General features: G+C 38.9%; 1 protein-coding gene across 2 annotated transcripts; it reads right to left on the bottom strand.

Annotated features, from left to right (window-relative positions):
- Window positions 1–912: 912 nt before the first annotated feature.
- ctnnbip1 (catenin, beta interacting protein 1) lies at window positions 913–23,133 on the bottom strand. Of its 2 annotated transcripts, none has more exons than XM_020632322.3 (4): window positions 22,997–23,133; window positions 12,795–12,909; window positions 11,294–11,384; window positions 913–3,645 (listed from the first exon to the last, which is right to left on the bottom strand). In XM_020632322.3, exons 2-4 carry the CDS (start codon window positions 12,888–12,890, stop codon window positions 3,587–3,589), a joined length of 246 nt encoding a protein of 81 aa, XP_020487978.1. In that variant the 5' UTR covers window positions 12,891–12,909; window positions 22,997–23,133; the 3' UTR covers window positions 913–3,586. The 2 variants fall into 2 exon arrangements, with proteins under 2 accessions (XP_020487978.1, XP_065817464.1); XM_065961392.1 differs by having other exon boundaries at window positions 22,950–23,077.

Here is a 23,133-nt window from a genome sequence, read left to right as displayed (position 1 = left end):
AAGGACAGAAAAAGACAAAATACATTTAAAAGGCGAATTAATTATAAAAAAGGTAAGAGACACTGAATATAGCAGCCTTGTATTAACAACGATGGTCCTTGACTGATGATTTTAGCAGCCTACATTACATACAGAATAAATAGCTGAGTCAACATGAAATCCAAAAAGGTCATTGATATTCATCACTAGTCATAAAAGGCAGATTTTAATAGTGAAATACATACAGTACAAAACCCCAATGAGTAACTGCTCACAATGTTTTCTACACAAACAGACCAAAGTGACACAGCCAAGGTCAGATACTAACTGAAACACAAAAGCATCAGCATCATTGGTACCGGCAGCACAACTATCTCCCACCCCCTCGACCTGAATTAAGGAGGGAAATGGCAAACGTGTGCCTGTATCTATGCTCCTAGAAATCAAAAGTAAGGAACAACAATTTATTAGTGTTTGACTAAGCTTGAAGAGAATTTCTCTGAATGATCACAACATTTTCAGATGATAAAAAGTTCAAACCTTTACAGTTAAATGTTAACTGGAAAAAACACTTTTCTTGCTGAAATTCCCAGCCTAAGCAAATAAACTCTGAGGAGCTATTTCATCGACAACATCTCAAGATTTCAGAATAAAATGCATGTGCAGATGTGTCTTGGTAAACAAAACACATTTTTCACTGTTCAGACTGATGTTTATTTTCTGTAATTGAGGCGGATAAGAGAAAAAAAAAAACATTTGAACCCTATGATGATTGTAGAATACTTGTTTTTGTCTTTGCACCCAGCATGAGACCTTATCTGAAGCAAAGCAGACATCCACATTAAAAACACTGTAACAATATGTTTCTCCACCCTGAGCCTGCATGTCTGAGGACATCTGGCTTTCTATTGGAAAAAATAACAAAAAAGCAACTTGTCATTGTTTAAAATATCTTTAATGGTTCAGTTGGTATAGGATTTGGAAGCATTAAGTCAAGACATGGTCAGCAGCCATACAAAACGAAACCAACTAATCAATGTTGACTGAGAGAAAAATACAATTTAAAGGCAAAACAAAAAAAAAAAAAAGGACAATTAGGCAACGTCAGGTCATCACAGTAAAAAGAAACACTGATCCTAATCAAAGTCAACAGCATGCTGAAAATCAAAATCATAGCAAGTTAACTGGTGATCACGTACGCACACGCTTTCACACACACATTCATCCACAACTTGAACGAAGGCTGCAAAACAACCCTGATAGGTCAAATGTACAGTAAGACGCCTTTTAGAGAAAAAAAAGAAAAACAATGCATAGACAAATAAAAAAAGTTTTAAAACAAAAGTAAACATAAAAAGACAAATGTCTTTGTCATAGGCGGACAGTGTGACACATCTGTTGGCATATTATGTTGCGATGATAAAAGCTGAGGACATTTAAAAAGAAGTTATTGCCAACAAGATTTAACAGATAACACTTAATCCACTGAAAAAAAAAGATCTTTTTTTTTTTTACATTTTAAAAGAGCTCATGGCTTCCACAGACGATTACAAACAATGTCATTGTGGCAAGGATTCAAAGATCCTCGACTCCACTTGAATGAACATTTTAAACCACGAGGCAGACATGCTTGGCTTTAAAACATTACGTTACAATTTTTTTAAGTTATACAAGTTAACAAACTGTACTGAAAACACATTAAATATTGATCATGTCACTAGAAAAACATGTCCTGTATTAACAAATATTCGTTTTAGATATTCCAGTTTAGTCAATTATCACAGAGATTTTTTTTTATAACTATATAAACAAAAATGGTAACAACTTTTCCCCCCAAACCAAACATAGAATCTCTGTGCTAAAAATCAAAATGTATTTTTTGCAAATATCTCATCGATGATAGTGCAAGACACACAGTACAGTCAGAAATAGCACACAGTTCTTATGTTTGCTTCACATGTTTCATTTAAAAATTGTTCAAAATTAGAGTTTGTGGTTTTAGTGTGAACAAACAGCCTTTAAGGAGGGACTCATGTCAGACTTTCACTATCTACTGGCTCTCCATTTTTAATGATGCCTTCAAGGAACAGGGAGTTGATTCAGTAAACAATAAATTACATCAATAGCCGTCTCTAATCATTAATGTTAATTTTATGTTACAGATAAAAAAAACAACAAAAAATACAAATGGCACACTCAATTCATTATTGTATTTTCCCACCTATCTGTACAATAAAAAAAAAAGGTTTTACATGTTACAACAAGCCTAAAGTAGTATTTGTTTTGGGAGAATGTGTACACCTGTAGTTTCATGTGATTATATCTGCTAGTGTCTTAAATTCTTATGCTTTCCTCGAGAGAAAAGCAAGTTTGCACTCTTAACAGCGTATGGTTCAAATAAAGCAGCAGAAGAGCGAGAGAGGCCTCATTTATAAAAACGTGTGGAGAAAAGGGTTTTACCGCTTTAAATTTCTGGACCACACTGGTCATGTGATTCTGCCATGTTAAGTCGCATCATTTTAAATGAAGGACTTAAGGAGTGTTCACACATCTCTCAGCACATTATTCTAGTTTTTGTACTTGAACTAAAGGGCAGACTGTAGATCCACAGAAAAATGCTACAGAGGGAAATTGTTGCAGATCTTAAGTAAGTTTGACTTAATCGTTTTGTTATTTGGTTCATAAATCTGGTTTGACCAAAAAGAGACAACAAGTCTAAAGAGCAGCGAGCAATGAATGATAAAAAGCCCAATTATTCAAATATTCATCTGACTTTATGCTGCAAAAAGGAGATCAATAAACCAGCCACAATGTAGTTTTAAGTTAAATTAATTGTGAATGAATGATTTACAAGTTTCAAATAATCTACTATGCCTTGCGTGTGGAGATTCAGTAATCCTGTTGACGCTCTCCAGAAACGTCTGTGTATGCATCACTTCCTGTTTTATACCCGATATGTTTATAAATGAGGCCCCTCTCATGACGGATTACAAAAGCCTTTATAACTCAACAGCTAAACCAAAAAAATAAAAAATAAAATGAGCCCAGTTAGGGTAAACAGAAACAACTAAACCTTTCCCCTAACACAATTATTCCTCACACTCGCTGCTTGACCAAAACTATATTTTCTTTGCTTCAATCAGCTGCTGATTGGTCATTTCCTCCGGTGACCTCAGCAGATATAACACGTAACACTGCCTAAAGTCTCAAAACAGACAAAATAATACAAAACCAACGCTCCTACCCCCCAAAAAAACAAAAAAAAAACTACATTTGATATTCATCCACACAATCTGTGAGTGTTTTCACTGACGGCCTTCTTTGATAGGCTTTAAACCCACAGTTAGCACAAGAGGGCATCTAGGGTAATGGTATGCCAGCTTGTGTGAGGAGGAGCCATGGATGGAGGAGGCGGGGGGAGAGTGAGGCAGCCACTTCCTGGAGTCTCTTCCCCTCCTCTTCATTTCCTTCCAGCTGATCCTTCTCTCCTGAGCTCATCAGTGTCGTGTTTGTGGAGTTTGGGTTGTTCGTGAACCGCGTGTGGGGCGGGAAAGTGGGTAGGGCGGTATGAATTGGTGTGGAATGGAGGGTGAGGGCGCGCCCGAGGTCACTGGCGCCGGTCCTCCGCCTCTGACCGCGAGAACGCCATGACCACGTCCTCTGCACCTGTAAACGCAGAACGAGGATCAGCATGTAAGACAAGTTTGATTCAGTTACAGATTAGAGAAATTCATCTAATGAACTCGGCAGCACAAAAGGTAACATAAACATCACTGACGATTTAAAGAAAAAAGGATAATACAAAAAATTCCAAATCTCGTGCTAAGTGTAATGTGAATTCAGTTTTGCTCCAGGTCCTCAAATCTTGCCGGTATCCTGTAAAGCCTGTCAGCTGTGACTTTAAAGCTGGGAGGGAAATGCACGGCCATCAAAATCCTTTTTTTTTTTTTTGGATCAGGAAATGTCATCACTTCAAATGTTCCAATGTTGTGGAAAACACCGCCTGCCATCAAAGCCCCTTAAGGAATCTGTGGCTAAGTGGTAGACTCGGTCATCCCTCACCCAGAAGGTCAGGGGTTTGATCTCCAGCCCCTACAGTCACTTGTCGAAGTATATTTGTTAAGAGATTGAATCCCACTGCTTTGTATATATATCACATATATGTGAATATGTGGTAATTGAAACATGTTGGGCAGTTTATGAAGCGGCGTGAAAGTGGCGTGAATGTGACATGTAGAGTGTTACAATTCACTTAGCAGACGCTTTTTATCCAAAGCGACGTACATCAGAGAGAGTGAAAGCGCTTTTAGTAGCAAGAAGAAAAACTAAACACGGGAGTTACTGTAACACATGGAGTGGCCACTCTGATGTGATACGAGTAGATCTGGGGCTTCAACACTCTGTAATCTCTGCTGCTGCAGCTCAGACTGTTCGGCAAATTAAGAGAAAGAAAAGAGGCTGAAATGATGTACAGAGGAAAAGATCTGATTTCTTTCTGGTTTGTTTTGTTCTTTGAACTTTTACAATGTTAATGATCACCAAGTGATGAGTACAGTCTCATATGAGTGGAGTCAACTAATGGCTCCTGTTAGTTATACAATTAGATAAAAAAGCTGGCTGTTGTTCCACCAGGAATCACTCATTAGTCTGCTGCTGCCAACTGTGATTCATCAAATGATTTTGGCAGGCACACACCTGCTGAAACGCCTTTTTTCCTACAAACAAACATATATTTTCTTATTCTGTTTGAGTATGATAAGTTAAAATACAAAGGCCTCTTTTAAGTGCCTCAAATATCCAACTGCACTTTAATGTAGGCCTCATTTTTTGGCATTTTCAAATTGAAAAGATCATTCTGCAAACCCTCCAAAAAACCACAGATAAGAATAAAAATGCTTTTGTCGGATTATTCAGGGAAACCTTCTCTCTTTTAGTTATACTTGCAGCCTGATGAAATGTATTTGCTTTCTGGTGCTGAATAAATATCAATTGTGAAATATTTGATATATATTCACAGAGTACACACAGCAGCATTTCTAGAGGCTTTAATCCCCATATTAAAGACCCTTTTTTAAAGGAGGCCAACTAGCTGCTACTGCTCACTGTTACCGTGATTCATCTCTGAAATGAAATAATTGACAAGCTTTAATCACATTCTACACCTTAGCAGACTGTTAATAACAATTCCTTACAGCATCTCACACATTTCTGTGAGGAAAAAAATCCTCTGAGCACAGCCCCCAGTTGCTTGTTAGATTTAATTATTGTGGAGATATGAAAGTAGGCCAGGGACTGAGATTTTCCGCTCCTATTCGGCACAAAAGGCGAACTCTCCATCAGACAGCACAGACCCTCCAAACAGATTTTTTGTGTTTCGTTTTGCTGTCTCTGCAAGTGGGTAATTAGCATGTCTCTATTCAGGTCGACTTGAGCTTGGTAAGATGGAGAAGTTTTGGGGGAGGGTGCATTTTAATATGAACTTTCAAGTTCCTCATCCTGTGGGAGATCGTTGGCCTACTGAAGACGGAAAGAGCCAATTGGCAAAAAGAGCATCATGAGAGGAGACAAGAGATAAAAAATATTGAAGACGTTATGTTCTTTAGGTAATAACAAGAGTGTAATGTGTTTGGAGAAGCACGTAGGGATAATGATGCGTGAACAAGAGAAAAATTATGTAATATCACACAATAGGGACGTCGACCTTTACTACTAAACTGCTGAATAGCACTGATGTTAAGATGATGTTATGTTGCAGGAACCTGCATAACACCCATTTATCACAACAACTGCCAGTCTCAATCATTTTGTATCTGGCTGAAGGAGTTCATCTGTGTGTGACGAGCAATTCAGTGGAAGGACGTGTCTCATACTGTGCAACCTGAGCCCAGTGACCAGCAGAAAATGCTCTCAAAATACTCCACAGGGCCCAGTGGATGGCTGGGTTATATCTGGTTTTTATTTTAGCACTTTGCCTTGGAGTCACGTTTGGACCTCGCCCTTCCACACACACACACACAATACACACACACACGTTCACACAAATGAAAACGCTCAAGCAAACACGACGTAACCGTCATGTTCCTAAAAGCTGTTGCCTAGCGACAGATAAAAATCAGGCTGCTGCCAATGAGGAGAGGGCTTTCAAGGATGAAGCTCCAACCCCTCCCTCCAATATGTGCTGATCTGCTCCTCACCCCGTCTGATGGGGTTAAACAGATTGGCTCCGGACAACAAATTACATAAATGATAACAACACCAGGCATGTCATCCGATTTGTTGTCTATAAATACTTTGAAAGAAGGGAGAAGAGAGCCACCTCATTCATTACAGTGACTGTTGTTCCAGGAAAAGAACTTGGAGAAAACATGTCTAGAAATTAAAGCTTCTATCCTGTTAATGAGATTAAATGAGAAGGAAATTGGGCCAATCCTTGACAAAGACATTCCTTCAATTTGAATACTCATTTCAATTATATGTATTTCATCTAGAACTAAAAAAATAGTCCTTGGATTTAAAAAAGATGCACAGTCACACGTTCCAGAGACTATAAATCAATATATGATCATGAATTCTTGTTAATTTCAGGCTACCTTTTCTCAGAGTTCCCTTGAACCTCCAAGGATAAGAGGGCCGTGAAATAATCATCTCTCGAGCCCTGCAGTCTGACTAAGCAGAGAAGCAGCCGCTGCATTATGACTCCAGTGCTGCACACAGTTATTAGTCAGAGTAACAGCAGCATTCGAGGTCACAATCTGTGCGGGGTCAGCTGAGAGGATAAAGACACAGGATCCCCTTCCCCACCCACCCCCATGGAAACGACAGCAGGGACGGGTTAAGAAGCACGACACACACAAGGGGAGTGTGTGTGGTCCAGCTCAACATGTTGACATAAACAAACACAGCGGGTCTACTTTGACTCAGTGTGTATTAAAGCAATGATGTGCTACTTCAGAGTAACACATGTGTATTTCTACTTCTCTATTCAAAACTCCTCTTTCTTTGAAACTCCAGAAAAAACAAAACGTAAATTATTTTCTTTGTTGGAAGATTATTCAGGGTTCACATTTGTATCACAGGAATCACTGCATTTTAACATTGCCATCTTAGCCAAGTCAACGTTTTAACAGGGATACTGAATTTCTATGAAGTTCATGGGAGATTTAAGGTTAAAAAAATAAAAACAATCTATTGAGTTCTAGCAAAATATTTTTCTTTATATTATAAATTATAAGAGCATCAGTGTTTTCCATCAAATTTGTCTGCTGTAGTTACAATTTAAGACCTTAAAAATCTTATTAAGTACAAAAATATGAAAATGAATCCTTAAGAATTGCACATTTGTGCAATAATTTGTTCTTCAAGCTTTCCACAAACTATTTCAGTAGTCTTTCTTCTCTCAATGGATCCTCTTAAGGTGGATCTGACATTTGATATTCTGCATTCACAATGGCAATTATCTTAAAAAGCAGAAGAATCTAATCTTTAAATTCAACTATTGCCAAATAGAGCTGAAGCAGAGTTTAGAGCAGTTGCTTTAATCTGTACTTAAGCATTTGTTTGCATAACTGCTTTACCTATTGACAAATTTTGCGATGTAGGTGAGTGGATATCTAAGGAGAAAACCACACTTCTGTGTTTCGATGAGTAGCGGCCGGGTAGTACTACCTAAAGACCTGTGACTCTGGCTCTGATTCATGCTCAAAAAAGAAACAGAAGGTAAAAATCGAGGCCCCAGCAGCGTCGCCAAACAAAGGTGGGTCCTTGATGTGTGTCACTTGGCATTCATTCTTTAAGGCTGGGTTAAGGATTGTGTTATAGAGGGATTGTAAAACAGACAAGAAGAAACAAGATTGTGTATCGATTGCTGGTGGCTGCAGTAATATTTGAAACTAGAGAAGCCGACTATCTGTGAGAGGGAATGGTACTGACAGAGAGAGAGATTGGAATATCACACTGTATGTGTGTAATTAGCACTCCAGCTTGCCTCCAGGCCCCGTAATGACACCTGCTCCGATCTACTGATGCAGCACTATGAAACAACAGCAACACCAAAACCCACAGGGAAGCTTAGCTTTCCCGGGACAACTCGGGTTTCTATAGCAACCCCTTTTTCCCTATCCTTTTGTTGAGGCCATCAGACATCCCTCTGGTAGGAGTTCACTTTCCTTGTCACATCAGAGTAGATATCAAGTCGTTATTGCTGTCTTTATGTGTAGCTCTATGTGTAGCTCTGACAAACAGTATTGTTTATACATGATGTCAGTTATAGAAAGTTAAAGCAGGAACAACAACCTGATTGTACAGATGTCTTCTGTGCTGCATAAAACTAAATTATTATTCAGTTTACCAAAAAGAAGCAATTAACTATGAAACAGGGCCACAGAAAACAAGGCTTCATTAAATGAGTTCTTACTTCAAATCACATTAAAACACAAACATTATGCAAAATCCTGTCAAATCCACAAATATACTACATCGAGGTATTCACAGTCAGAAAGCTGAAAGGCAAAAAAAATGTATACAATCTCAGTTTCAGAGCCTTTGGCATAAAAAAGTTTTGGCCTGATTAAAATCCCAAAACTGCATTCTGTATTTGCATGTATGGTAATAAGCCAATTAAAACTATCTGAAATGCAAATTCAGTGACCAAAAAGAAAATAAGTGACAACCCTCGAGATGATTTTAAACTGTCCGATCAGCAGTCATGAAGGAGGCTGACATTGTTTGACAGATTGGACTGCAACAACTGCACAGTTGTTTAGCTTATGTATAATTAACAACAGCAATGTTATCCATTTGTCACATGAGCTTTTTTCTGCTCTCACACTTTCAGTTCTGTTGTTTTCTGAATAGGGATGAGCCTTGACTTAAGAATGATAAATATATGAATGTATCTCCACAACACTACATTGCTCTTAGTGCCTTCAATCAAGAGACCATGTCTGACACATGATGCATGGTGAGTTTCATATCTACAGCCCAAAAAAAACCTTTAATACAGAACAAAGTGCAAGCCCAATTTCTTGAATTTTCTGTCTCATAATGGTGTGTTCCTGCTCAAGGTAACCTAAACCTAATAATAAAATTAACTGAAGCGACAGTCTCGCTTGTTGATGCTAAAACAGACCGGTCAAGTATGATGATTAAAGGTAGAACTGCTATGAGTAGGTATATTGAGAAAACAAGGTCAAGTAAAGATAAAATAAGATTTGCCCATTTAACTGCTTGCTCGTCACACAGGGTATTAATTTTGCTCATCTGTCCTACACTTATTTTCCGCGAAGTTTAACACTTTGCAATTATATTTAAGATAACTATATTTTCTCCAAGATGGTGAAATGCAAATTACACATTGACCTAGATTTTGTATTTATTTTAAAGATTTATTTTGGCCTTTTGTGGATAGAGTAAGGGAGAGAGAGTGGAGAATGACATGTAGGAAAGAAGCTACAGTGTGGACTAGAACCCGGGCTGCCCGCACTGTAGCCTCTTTGCATGGGGCACGACCTGACTGCTGGTCCATCTGCGCCCCCTAGATTACATTTTTTTATTTTTCAAACAGGGGTTGTATTTAATTATACTTTATAATATGCCACACAGGTTATTTGTTGTTTGATGTCTGTGCCTCTGTTTTAAAAGGCCAGATGACTGTGTCGGTTGCTAAGCAATGACATTATCTTTCATCTCTTTTACTGAGCTCAAATGAGATCAAAAAGGGAACTTCCCTTTTCATGTAACTGAACCTCTTCACACCACCTCAAAGGATCACGAATGTGCTGATGCGCGCATCCTTCAGCGCTCCGTTTAAAAGTGATTAACTCTCAGCTATCTGCTCCGTGCCTGATCACAGTACTTCAGATAGGATGCAGACCACAAATTATTTATTGGCGCACTGAGGAGATGGCAGGCTGCCAGATGATTCTAAATGTGTCTGTTTTGTGATATATAATGCATGACCAGAGCACCTTTCCCTAGTCACTTGTACATTATTGATGAGGTTCTCCTTAGCAGTATTGACACAGTACAGACATGGAGTCCTGTTTCTACTAAAGGGCATGAAGGAAGAGAATAAGGGCATACTGCACAAACTGACAGCCAGTCTACTCTGTAGTTGTTCAAATAGACAGACACAATTCTTCATAAAAAAAACATAACATCAGTGACCATCTCACATTAAGTGCTGATTTTTTTAAGATGTGACACCAACCTTCTTTTGTGATGTGATATAATTTGTTATGCCGCATGAAGAAGAAACACTCTGTAGTAATAATGAAACTAACACTGACCATGATGCAAAACCCCAGTTAAATATTTAAAAAAACAATATTGCAGAATTCCAGACAATGCAGTTTAATTCCCTTCAGTTTATAAAAAATTGTAAAAAAAAAAAAAAAAACACAAAGAAGGCCAGAAAACAAAGCCATTATGCTTTTTACTTGCTTTGTTAAACCAGTGTATAATCAAAAACCCTTCTCCACAGATTTCTAAATTCAAACAATGCTGGTATTTCTCAGAAGAATAAGGACACAGACAAGGAGACCTCACACTACACTGTAGGTAGAGCATTGCAAGTAATTTTCCTGATTTAAAGCTCTCCTGAGGGACCGATATCAAAGCAAGGCCTGGTTGACCACAGGAGGACAGCAGGGATCCTATCTGACTGCTGTGTTTGGGCTGAGTCTGGAAGACACTGATAAGTCTTGTTATTTGGACTGAAAAAAAATCATCTGAGACTATCTGCTGCTGCTTTTCAAGGCAAGTGCAGTGCCTTGCAGCATACATACATTTTAAAGCAGCACCCTCTTGTGGTTTAATAAAGTGAAAACTGCAGGGAGATCAATAAAGCTCAACAGCACCCTCTGGTGCTCTGAAAAAGCATGACCATTATAGGTGAGGCTTATAACAGCACTTGATAGGTGAATTGCTGCATCATATAAACATACATTTTTATATCAGTACAACATTTAGCCTCATTGAAGCAATTAAAGTAGTGATGCACTTATGCTGTGGATGAGTCACTTGTTTACAGTCAGTCTGTATGAGTAATCTCTCAGTGCTGGTGGGCTGCTGAGTCGGCCATAGTGCAGTCAGGGAAAATTTCAGGGCTGCTGGGGTAAATGCTCATGAGGAGAGATGTTTGTGGAGGGATTTCCCCTTGTTGTTGTCTAAGGAAGGTCACAACTCTACTCCATGTGTAGGTGGTGTTTGGGAGCTCATTAAAATGTGAATAGTTCCAACTATAATCATTCTGACCGGATGACTGAACTTAAAGCTTGTGTGTATGTGGGTGTGTGTGTGTGCGTCATGGCCTTACCCTGGTCTATGTTGTGCTGTGGTAGCTGGCTCATCTGACTGTGGACCACACCTGCATAATTCCGGAGAAAAGCTTCTTCACTCGGTGTAAGCTGAAGAGATATAAATAAAGAGACGTTAAAAAAAAGAATCAACATGAAAAATGTATCTTAAAGAAATAAAGTATGATTTGAAAATGTGTGACATCATGTCCAGACATCAAATCAATCTGAATAATTCTCCAAGAGATACAAATGCGACATTTTAAACAACAAATATTTTGAGGCTTTTAGCTGAATAATATCAAAGAAGTAGCATTTTTTTCCATCTGTTCTGTTGTGTTTTTGTTTACATCTCTGCCCCTTCGATGGTTTTTGATCAGGGGAATATTTAACCCCCCTGCCCATTTACAAAGTATTAACATTGTCTGTAGGTTATATAAAAAAAAACTTAATTAAACTGCAGGTTTAATAATCCCTCTATGGTGGGGTCTGTCAGTGACTGAAAGTAGAGGATCCTTTAATGTTGTCTCTTTGTGACAATTGTTTTAACTCGGTTGGGGGTTTATGGCTTCGGGAAGCACCTGTTTGTTGACTTGAAACCTAGATCTTATTGTATTATTGCCTAATTAATAGCGACAAACCTAAGAATATGACTTGTGATCGAGATTGGCTATAATTTGGCACATAATAGTGGATGGGTTTATCCTGTTGCACAAGTTCATTTTCAGAGCAGCTATTTCACCAAGTGTACATTTGGTGTAAAAAACTACTTAAAATCAGACCTTTTTGTTATAATAACTCTTTTGACACATGCAACAGTAACCAAAGACGGATGATTTTGTAGCATCAGTTGCATATGATCAAATGATCAGGCAAGTCAGGCAATGGCATCTCATGGCGAGGTTTTCATTCTAACCAGTAAAAGGTTATGAAATTCAATCCAACAAAACTGATTTCCTCAGCCAGTTCATGAGTTGAGTTACAAGAATCACAAAATTAAACTCCTATTTATAGTTGTATTTCTGTGCTGGAACCATATTCTAGACAAAGTACTTTTGCTTTGCAAAAGAACAAACAGTGGTAAGTGTAGTGTCTCTTATTTGAAGGGTTGTGTTCCACATGACAACACTGCATTTGCAAGTATTTTGACATAGTTTGAAGGAAGACAGGCGACATTCGCTGCTGTAAATTTAGACTTTTTTCAAATACACTAATGTTTTAGTTCTCAGGAGGCTGCAAATGATCTCATCTCTGCTCAAATCCTCCATGCTGTCAGGAGGCATTAAGATAACAACTCACAACCTACATGTTTGTCACTTCTTGAGTTGAACACATCTCTGGAGCTACCAACTCCCTGCCTGATTCATAAATCTAAGTCAGCTCTCTGTGTTTACCTTTTGAAAAAAGTCAAATTCTAAACTACAATAAGTAGACCTGTGTTTATGGTGACACAAACATGGTTTCTGGTCTTGATGAACTAGTAAGAAAATACAGGCAAATGTGTCAAGACACCATACTTACATTTGATCCCATTTTCTTTAGCATGAGCAGGACCCGCACTTTCTGTTGGATGTACATGTCTTCAGGAGACTTCCCCGGGGCCTCCTCGCGGTTCATCCCCCCTGCTCCTGTGGCTCTGGACAGACAAATAAATAAATATTACACAAGAACTGTACAAACTTAGATCTACATAAATCATCACAGTGTTATTAACAGTTAACATTATGTAAATACTGGATTGTTTTAGCAACAACTGGACAGTGTTTGTGATGCATTAAGGTATATAATATAGATTCTAGTCTGTGTGATATGCTTAAATAACAAATGTCATAAAAACAGTAGTGACTTTTAAAATCAGGGGGTCTCAGTTTATTCAGAGTGCCGGTCTGGCATTTCACAGCCTGAATGGATGTCATTAATATTGCATAGTAGTTCTCACAAAGATCTCTCCTCTGCATGCTCCTTCCACCTCTTACTATCCATCTAACTAATGACCTATTTTCACTGTCAGTCTGCAGTGATCTAAAATATAGGCAAGAGGGGAGAAAAAGGGGGAGGGAAAAGAAGGCCATAAAAGGAGCTGCCAAAGCTAATGCGGACAGAAAAGGAATAAGTTCCGCTGTGATAGCATGCACACACATCAAGGTCGGCTCTTGTCGCATTAGATCTCTGCTATAATGCACCAACAAGATGAGGCACACAGCCTGGCTTGATATCCAGCATACATTTGCTAATTGAAAAGGTGAAACATGCGGGAGAAATTATTCACAGAGAAGAGCAAAATTATTCTTCAAAAGGTGAAATCTGATAAGAGAACTAAACCAGAAGAGGATTTAAGAAAGAGAATATCAGTATGCAAGACAGGATTTTTTCTCCCTTGTGAATCTTTCACACACAAAAAAAAAGCCCACGCTAGCTACAGCGACTATGATAGTTCTGGCAATTTATTTTGGCCTCTTATCTACACAAAGGGCTACTAATGCATGTTGACAGGCTGTTTGATGTGGGGTTATATTTAATTGAAGAGCTGGCCCGCCATCCCCTCTCCCCTGAGCCCTGGGCAGGGGGATGAAGGGGGTAACGTTAGCCATTGGCTGTGTTTCGGTACCATTGCAAGCGTGTGGATTCATCCAGAGCAGAGCAGCTGGAGACCACGCTTGGGGCTATATAGTATTTATAATTATAGAAAACCTTTGGTGGCTGTTTACTGCAGGCAAATTGCACTGAAGTTTGTCTTCATGGTTTTTTTTTCAGGATGCTGTATTAGGGGAAGAGGAATACATTAGATATTCAGTTCCAGCTCAGAGCCAGGCACAGATTAATTGGAGAACCACTGAGGACTCAAAGCTAGAAATACATGAAAAGACAGAGATCTTGCTGGATGCAGTTGCTCTCTGCACCTTTAGGGTGGTGGTGGTGATGACGGTGTGTGAATGTATTTCAGTATGGGTTGAGGATGTTGGTGGGGGGGTAGGGGCTGGCAGTGTCTTTATATTAGCAGCAGCCACACGTTTGATCGCGGCCCCCGAGTTCCACACTTCAGACAAATAGAAAAGCCGTGACTCTGGGCAGAGGACCTACTAGCCATCATAGAGAATAAAGAATGACAGAAATTCAGAAGCATCACTCAGAAGCTCAATGTAAATAAACGCCACAGCGCAAGTGGGTAGATGGGGGATGAAGAGAATGAACTGGATTACTGGAAGGTGCTGTCTGTGATTTAGAAAAAGACAAGTATGATACAACAAAAATCCATTAATACTCAGGTTTATTTTAAGACTTGACAACTTAACTTGTCTGTCGCAGCACAAAAGGCCAATATATTCCACATTCATCATTGGTATAAATAGGCCTACTGCTTTCATGACTGAGGCATTTCTGGGCGTCTGATGTTTGCTTTTGAAGTTTGAAAACTGGCCATATTAAGTACAATCTCTGTCCAGACTGCTGAATGGTCTGAGGGCTGCAATTTGTATTTTTACCAACTAAAATATATATTTTAACCTGAAAAATACATCACAGCATACATTTTTGTCTATCTTATCTAAATGCACAAAGGAACAAAGGAAGAGTGTTGAATCTAATAGATTGATCACAAAAGGGACTGAAAATAATGCTTTGTAAATGAGGATGATCCGTGATGCTCTTCTATTGCCACGGCAGGTTTCTTAGTCATTTAAAAAAGAGAATATAGAAAGAAGTCAGATTTTAGTAGATTAAACCTATTCCTATTGAGCAGAGGGGCTCATTTGTAGACCTCTGTTCATGGCTGCAGAGTAGCCACAAAGCAGGAATAAATACTGATCTAATTCTCCGTAAACTGGATGGCAACATGCATACAACAGTGATTAACAATGTGCATATGGTTATGTAACATGTGGTTTCATCCATGTTATCCTGCTGAACTAACTAGCTTTCCAGCCATGATTAGAATTCTAACAATGCTCCAGATGGCTCTCAGGATCCTGGCTTACAATGCCTCACTGCCAAAGACTGAACCTCTAAATAATGCTGTCCTGAATATCCCTGCTGGATTACAACATTTTGATCACACTGCGTCAAAGTAAAATCCAAAAATCCCATATGTTACAATCAGGAGAATTATCAGGAGCCTGTATGCTGAGAAATGTGACAGTATGAGATATAAATACTGCAAAAACAATTTGCACTATTAGTTCACACTTTTACCCAGATTAACCAGAGCTAAACTTAAAGGTTAAGTAAAAACTAGAACCCGACCGATTAATTGCCCGGCTGATAATATTGGCCGATATTAGCATATCCAGTAACTATAGTTATCGGCAAATTTAATCGCAGATATTCACCTCACCACTCAGCTCACCGTGAGCTGTTTATTGACAAGCCTCTGTGTGCTGTGATGCTCCTTAATACAATGCACCAGACATCCGCATGTCCACCTTTAACACAAAAGCACTAGACTTCCTACTGTATGCAAGGGGAAACAGAAATTCACAGAGCAAAGAAATAAATATTTAACAGATGCAGTGTGGACAACCAGCGTGCGCGACATGACACGATATGTGGCACTTGCAGGCTGTTGTTAGAGGGGTAGTGGCCTAATTTAAGATTAAGATTAAAAAATAAAAATAAAATACAGCTCGGGTGACTACTTTTGTAAAACTAACTTTGACAAATTGTCATATTTCCAAAGTTAAGTCAGTCCTATAAAATCCAGATTTCTATTATACAAATGTGGACTGACCTATAAATGATTAATTACAGACACAATGTGTTAGTCATATATCTATTTATATTCCTTCAAGCTGTATGCTGATTCAGGTCTTCTGGGAACAGGCACAAAACACAAACTGCTCTATTTATAATGAGCAATGACTGACATACACATTTGCCACTTCAGCAGAGTTCATAAAGAACCCTTCATGACAGTTTGGGAATAAACTGCTTTTTGTACAATGTTTGACTAATCAAACACACCAACTTATTCTATTATATTATAGATTCTTGGAAAAATGATCGCAGAGATAAGATTTGTCAGGAAGCAGTGACACAGAGGAAGATCATACGTGAAACAACTCTTAAAGATTGTGTTTTGGAAAGAAACCATATTTGTGTCCTTAAGCCTACAGGGTAATTCTAGCATAATTCTTAATGTGTACTCTCTGTTTTTTAACATGTCTAACATGGTTTCAAGGAGCACAATTAGGATCCTGTCTGAGTCCTTTGTGTGTGTGTGATGTTAGGTTGTAGAGGTGGGCTGGCTCAACACTAATCCCTCAGGGGATGCGCAGCCAGCCACAGACGCATGCAGCTAATATTCTAGACGTAATCAAAGGCTTTCTTTAATGCTGATCTAGTCCTAATCCCCACCCCTCTCTGTCAGTATTGGGCTCTTGTCAGCATTGTGATGTTGGGCTGAGTGGAGACATCGAGTTCCGTGAGCCCATTTAAGCAGCCAAGCTAAACCACAGCATCACCGAGAACAAAGTCAAGGAACAAAGAAATAAATAAATAAATAACTGACGAGTGCAAGCTACAAATCTTTGATTTGTACAAGGTGGAAATATGTTGTGAAGCAGAGACTCATATTTATCTGTATTGCATTTTAAACGCTCATTATTTTTACAATAAAAAAAATGGAATTTAAACAGACATGTTAAACTGTTAAATGTTAAACAAATCTGTTTTTTTAAAATCTACCTATGTTGTATATAAGTACAGTTTCTAAGATCTGTATGAACAATCTGTACAGAAAAAATATACTTATTATTTTAAAATATATTATTGAAATTTTAAATATATATTATATATCTATTATAAATATTATTTATATTATCAACACAAAGCCATGTATTGAATACTGTCAGTGTCTGTTGCTTGCCCTCACAACAAATGGCAGGAGAATATCTGCTATTGGTGTTGTAATTTGAATACAGAAAGAATCAATATTACATTATTAATAATAGTATTTTTAGAGCCCAACTGATATAGGATTTTTGGGGTCCTGATACTGATATATCGACCGATATTTTTCTTCTTAGAGTTAGAGATCTTAGAGATAGATATACAGTGTAAGGAAGACAAGATGGTCACTCAACTGGAAAGTAACTACACGTACATGTACGTGCATCACCGCTTGACACTCTAGAGAAAGTGATCATGTTTGTTGTAATTAGCTTACATTTTTAAACTTGAATTATGCAAAGAGTTGTTGCTACATCATTTCGAAAAGTGTCCACAAATTTAACCTTATTATTAGAGGGGGGAAAATCGATTTATGTAAAAATCGAGATTCTTCTCTTCTAAGATTTAAAATTGATTCATAACTTCCAAAAATCTATTTATTTATTTTTTGGCTAATCAGTCACTCCCTGCTAAGCTCTTTAACTCAGTAGAATGACAAAAGGAGCAGCAAGAAATTCAGCCAGTCTCACAGATGACTGCAGTAGATCCTGAAGTATGTACTAATTCAAAAATAGACTTTAAACCCACGGATCCATGAATTCAGAATCATTTTGAATCGAAAATCGATTCTGAATCGAATTGTGACCCCAAGAATCGAAACAGAATCGTGAGACATCCAAAGATTCCCAGCCCTACTTATTATCTGAATCCATTGGCTACTGCTGATTCTAAAATTCATATAGCCTCTGGGAGTGATGGCTAACTTGTTGCAGCTTCTGCTGTAGTCAGTATAGAAATGCGAAAGTTTTAAGAGTTGATTTCTAGAGGCAGACTTTAGGCTGCACTTGCATGCAGATATCTGTCTAAAGACATAAGTTAAAGGTAAATTGTCCGGAGGTAAAGTTCTCAGGTAAATCACAAGAGGAAGATACTAGTCGTACTACAAACAGAGAAAAAGGAAAATTGTAATACCAAAATCTGGTCATGCTTCTGAAGATTCTACATAAATGCAAATTCTATACAGATTAGATTAGCCTTAGATAATGACTTCGGCCTTACTACATGGGCTTCATAGTTTCTAGATCTACTGCAAACTACACATTTAGTTAAAAGTAGGGGTGCATCGGTTTAAAAAAAATGTAATCGATAATCGTTTTGTAGTCCACATTTTTGTAAATGTTTCTTGTTGCATTGTGGGTTCTAGGATAGGCCTAATTCAAAACAGAAAAGAAGGAGCACACTCCAAGAGAAATAAAACTTCAGGTGCACGAGCGCAGAAAGAAAATAGATGACAAAGCGCTGATAAAGGCTCTGTGCTGAAACGCGTCCGTTGTTGATCCGTACGTTGCTACCCTAACAAAAATATCCCTTTAATTAACCTCCCTATGAATTCATAATGAACAAAAAGTCCCAAACAAACAAAATATGCAATATGATCTATGAAAGTTCAGTTCAAATTGTCTTTTTCACTTTGCGATTGCCGCTTTACTCTGCCAAACCAATGACGTTTGATCATCCAGGACAGAGCAGCATAACTAGATGTTTTCCTATATTTTGGAATTTTAGATGATTATTTAAAAATCTTTTAATAACTACAAAAAGAAACAAACTTAAAGGGAGAAATAGCTCATAGCGGACGGACAAGCAAGATGGAGCGAGTGTGTCATTATGCACAGATGACAGATGAAACAGACAGACACTTAAATTGTTCACCTGTTCTATTGTAACTTCATTTCCCAGAGTAAAGTGTGCTCTACACTGCAGACTGTAGTCTTTGTTAACAGAATGTTGCTGTCAAAACAGCTTCAACGTGCGATGAGTGCATTGATGTCTGCACGTCTGCTCGCCACACTCAATGCTCTAATTATAATGAAGTGTTAAAACAGTCATAAGATACGTCTGTGTGAATTTTTGTTTGAGGTTTGCTGTCTGTTGAAGTAAGAAATTTCATATTTGAACGTTAATACAAAGGCCTATTACTTACAATTATTAAAATCCCGAAGATTCAAATTAATCAATAGTTACAGTCGGCATTGCGTCATAGTTGGGGGCGGGGCCTCCCGTGGGGGAAAATAATCACAGAAAAAAAAAGAAACACAAAATGATTACTCGAGTACTCGCTTTAACAATGGGAAGAGTAATCGATTAGAGATCATTTTGCATTTCTGCACCCCTAGTTAAAAGTGATTAAAAACAGACATAAATCAATTTATTCCTAGGCCTCTGCTGCAATACAGGCTTCTAGAGCACTGGTTCCCAACCTGGGGTCCAGGCCCCCCTCGGGTGAGCACCGGAGCTCAACTTTTCAGCTTTTCTTAAATATAAGTGGGGGGGGGGGGGGCTCCAAGGTAAAAGGGTTGGGAACCACTGTTCTTGAGTATTAGTGCATCTGTGTCCTTTGGTTTTCTTGGAGAAATGAAAAGAGAGAAAAGTCTTCTTAGACCTTGTCAACACTGTGACCAGGCCACGCAGAGAAGTGAGGATCTGCTGCCAGAGATTACAGTGTGCAATGTGATAGGCCCTCACATTTGCTGAGGGTCACGAAGGGCAGAGGCTGCACAGTGCAGTGGTCCAGTCATGGCTCGGTCCACTTGTCAAGCTTGTTGTTGGCTCTAGTATCAGCTGCTCACATGATGCACTATGTCTAATTGTTTTTGACATCAAATTCCTTCTGCCAGGAGAAAAAAACAGGCTTTTGGTTTGGCAAACTGTCTCAGGGTGGAGTTCAGCTTTACATGGACAACACTAAGAGTCAGAACTCTATAAGACCCTGAAAACTGAGAAGGAAAAATGACTTGAATTCAATCATGAGATCATGAGCATCTCAAGCAAATGTGTGAGAAACGTAAGTAGGCTAGAAGCCTGGTGTGGCTGCCAGTTGAGCTGCCAACAACCTGGCCTGGTTCTGTAGAGCAGCTGTGTCACTGCAGGTACACGCACACATGCTCTCTTTTACCAATGGCTAAGGATTAGGGCCTGGCAGATATATTGGTTGGCTCACCAAAGATAAATCTGTATCTGGATAAGGTCGATATGTGAAGACATCTGAGCTTCTTTTTTTTTTTTGCAGAACTTAATATGAAAAAGAAACGCTGGGGTTGTCTTTGAATTTGTGTATTCACTAAGTACATCAAGCAGAGCATGCACCCACTCCAGCAAACTTACTTTCAATACTGTCTGAAAATCTGGTTGACAATGTATACAAATGTAATATCTTCTTTTATAACAAAGCAACTTTTTGAGTACATCTTCTTAGTCAGATAGATGTAAATATTGACGGCTATATTGGTATACGGTGAATTACTCTATACCAGAATTAATATTAAATATTTATCTTAAAAACATCATATTGGTCCACTTCTGTCCCAAATGCACATAAAAAAGAGCAAATCCTCAAATTGTTTAAGCTTGAACCAGTAAATCATCGGCATACTTGATAAATGATTTCTGACAATAAACAGATATTCAAGATGGTTGACAATATTTTTTTGTCTACTCATTAGCTAACTGTTAAAAAAAAAACTGCATGACAATTTAAATAGTGGTGTCAAACAACCAGGAAACTATAATAATATATTTGATCGGCTGTGCATCCAGCAGACTGACTCCCTGCAGGTCAGGGGCAGCATGAGGTCCTGGAACAGCATGAGCCCAACAAGCAGACACTACAGGCCAGAAAGGCTCTGGCTTGGACTCACTAGATGTCTGCTTGCTGCCTTTGTGTGAAGCCATCTCCTCACATGTACAGTGCCCACAACAATGGCTACAGTATTTGGGGACAATGGTGACGAACTGGATTGTGAAAACATGATTGATAAGTAGGTCATGTCTTGTTGTCACCATGTGAGGCATGAACTCAAACAATCTTGCTCAACTGTATAGGCTTAGTTTATAGCTGTTTTTCTGGGTGTCCTTAACTGTGACATATTAGGTCGATACTAGGACAGGAAGATGAATAACTTATTTTACTGAGAGCCTAGAGAGATTACTTTCTACTCAGTTGAATTATTATAACTTTTTAATACTACATAAAAGGGTCTTGTATTTAAATGTAACTGTTTTAAACCAAATTAAATTTCAAGAAACAGATTCAGGCAACCTACATTTCTTTCACTATGCAAAATCTTTCACAACCACGGTTTTCTTAGTCCATGACTTAAAAAGGTAATTAAAACAGGTTTGTGATCTTTTCTGAACATCGCAGCTCCCTCCTCAGGGACCCTCAAAGGAACTGAAACAGAAGCTGATGCCATAAGCTGGTCCCAAGGGGATGTGGCTGCAAGATTTCAAAAGCATCAACGTCAAGACTGAGCGTACAATTTTGAAGTTATATGATGCATGAGCCTAGAACAATACAAAGCAATAAAAACTTGCAGGATACCATGCACAACAGAAAAGATCATGCTTTTAATTAAAAAAGACTAAGTGGTGGTCAGGAATACTGTTTTATCCTGGGTGAATTAGCCTCAAATGGGCACAAGCAGCTCTAGTATCTCAGTGTTGGGTGTCAACAGGCGACTACATTGGCTGACAGACTGACAAGTTCTTGTGCTAGCCCAGAGCAAAAAGTTGGGACGGGAACCAGCTCTCCCTCCCAAACTGCTCACCGGCAGCTGATGGAATCTCCTCAGGGGATTCAGCAGCCGCTAAGAGCACCAGCGCTGAGTGTAAGGAGGCAGGGAAAGGAGTGAGGTAAGGCCAGAGGTCCATGAGTCTGTCCAAAATCAAACCAGCAAGGGGAATGTACAAGCTGAGGCAGGCTTGACATACTGTGCTTCATGACCAACCGTGCCAGAAGGATTCAGTACGCTTGCCTGTGGCCAGGCCTTAATACCCACTGTCTGCAGCAATCATGGGTTGGCGGCAAGGAGCCAGCTTCACCACTCTGTCAGCTTTCTGACATGTGGGGAAAAGCAGACACTGTAAAAGGAAACGGCACAATGCATCCAGGAGTGGCATGATCCAAAAATAGAAAACCAATGAAGGAGTTATGTGCAAAGCTAAGTTGAAGATGAAGACGAATTAGTAAAGACAGTCAGACACATTTCGCCACAGAAGCTTTTTTTTTTTTTTTTTAAGAGCAGTAACTTAAATGTTATATTTGCCTTGCCATGACTCACTGATGTACAGTGGGTGGGATAAATGGGACTGTGATTTATTTACAGTGCTTTCATGATGTATGTTTACAACAGTTGGACACTAAAGGATGTTTTGATATCGGTGCAAAAAGGTAAATAACATTGTTAACACCACAACTCACCTTACCTGTAACTAACGAGAGTTTGCATTACTAGCAGAGGTTCACAGCTGATGGCCGTCGAAATTAAGGTACTTTCAGTATAAGACAAACTTAAAAGCCACCGAAAGCAAAGTAAAACTTGGTTTCTGAAGATATGGACACACAGGACTGGACGGTTCTTGTCATCATGTTGCGGGACGCAGTCTGTTCAAACTGTAGCAACGCTTTTTTTTTTTTTGCTAGCAAGCATTTCAGCGCATTTTCGCTATACATCCTAAACAATATTCTTAACGGGGAAAACACACGCACTGTTAACTCACACACGCACAAGTCGAGTCTATTTTGTCATGACAAATATTGTATTTAGTCTCCGCTAAACCCCACGCTACCATTGGCAAAATGGGAAATGCTAACAAGCCAAGCTAGCTCGCTAGCATGCCCGAGACAAAAGCCTGAATGAAGTTCCTATGGGTGCAAACACCATCCAGGTACCGCTGCTCTGCCTCAAGTGTCCACGCCGGGATTCAAACACAAATATAGGTTTAAAAAATAACCTCGGCAATGTGCGCCTCATGTAGACAGACAAGCCACGAAAGCTTACCCCTCCTGGTCCAGCTTTTCTTTCTTCTGTTCTCTGTTTGAATGGTGTGTTGTTGTAGGAGGGCGTCCTGTTCCGGGGTCACATCCCTCCAGTCGGCAGAGCTCCGGCGAACTGACTCAACGCAGCGAGACCAGCTG

Source organism: Labrus bergylta, chromosome 12 (genome assembly GCF_963930695.1).
Source record: "Labrus bergylta chromosome 12, fLabBer1.1, whole genome shotgun sequence".
NCBI lineage: Eukaryota > Metazoa > Chordata > Actinopteri > Labriformes > Labridae > Labrus > Labrus bergylta.
The sequence above is the reverse complement of the archived record's forward strand: the minus strand, read 5'-3'. Positions and strand labels throughout refer to the sequence as shown.

Excerpts from the sequence above, each read along its gene's own strand:
- ctnnbip1 (XM_065961392.1), bottom strand. The coding sequence starts at position 22,969 with ATGAGGCGCACATTGCCGAG. Across the intron at positions 11,385-12,794 it reads TAAAGAAAATGGGATCAAAT|CTTACACCGAGTGAAGAAGC; the intron begins GTAAGTATGGTG and ends ATATCTCTTCAG. Across the intron at positions 3,646-11,293 it reads ACAGCACAACATAGACCAGG|GTGCAGAGGACGTGGTCATG; the intron begins GTAAGGCCATGA and ends CTGCGTTTACAG.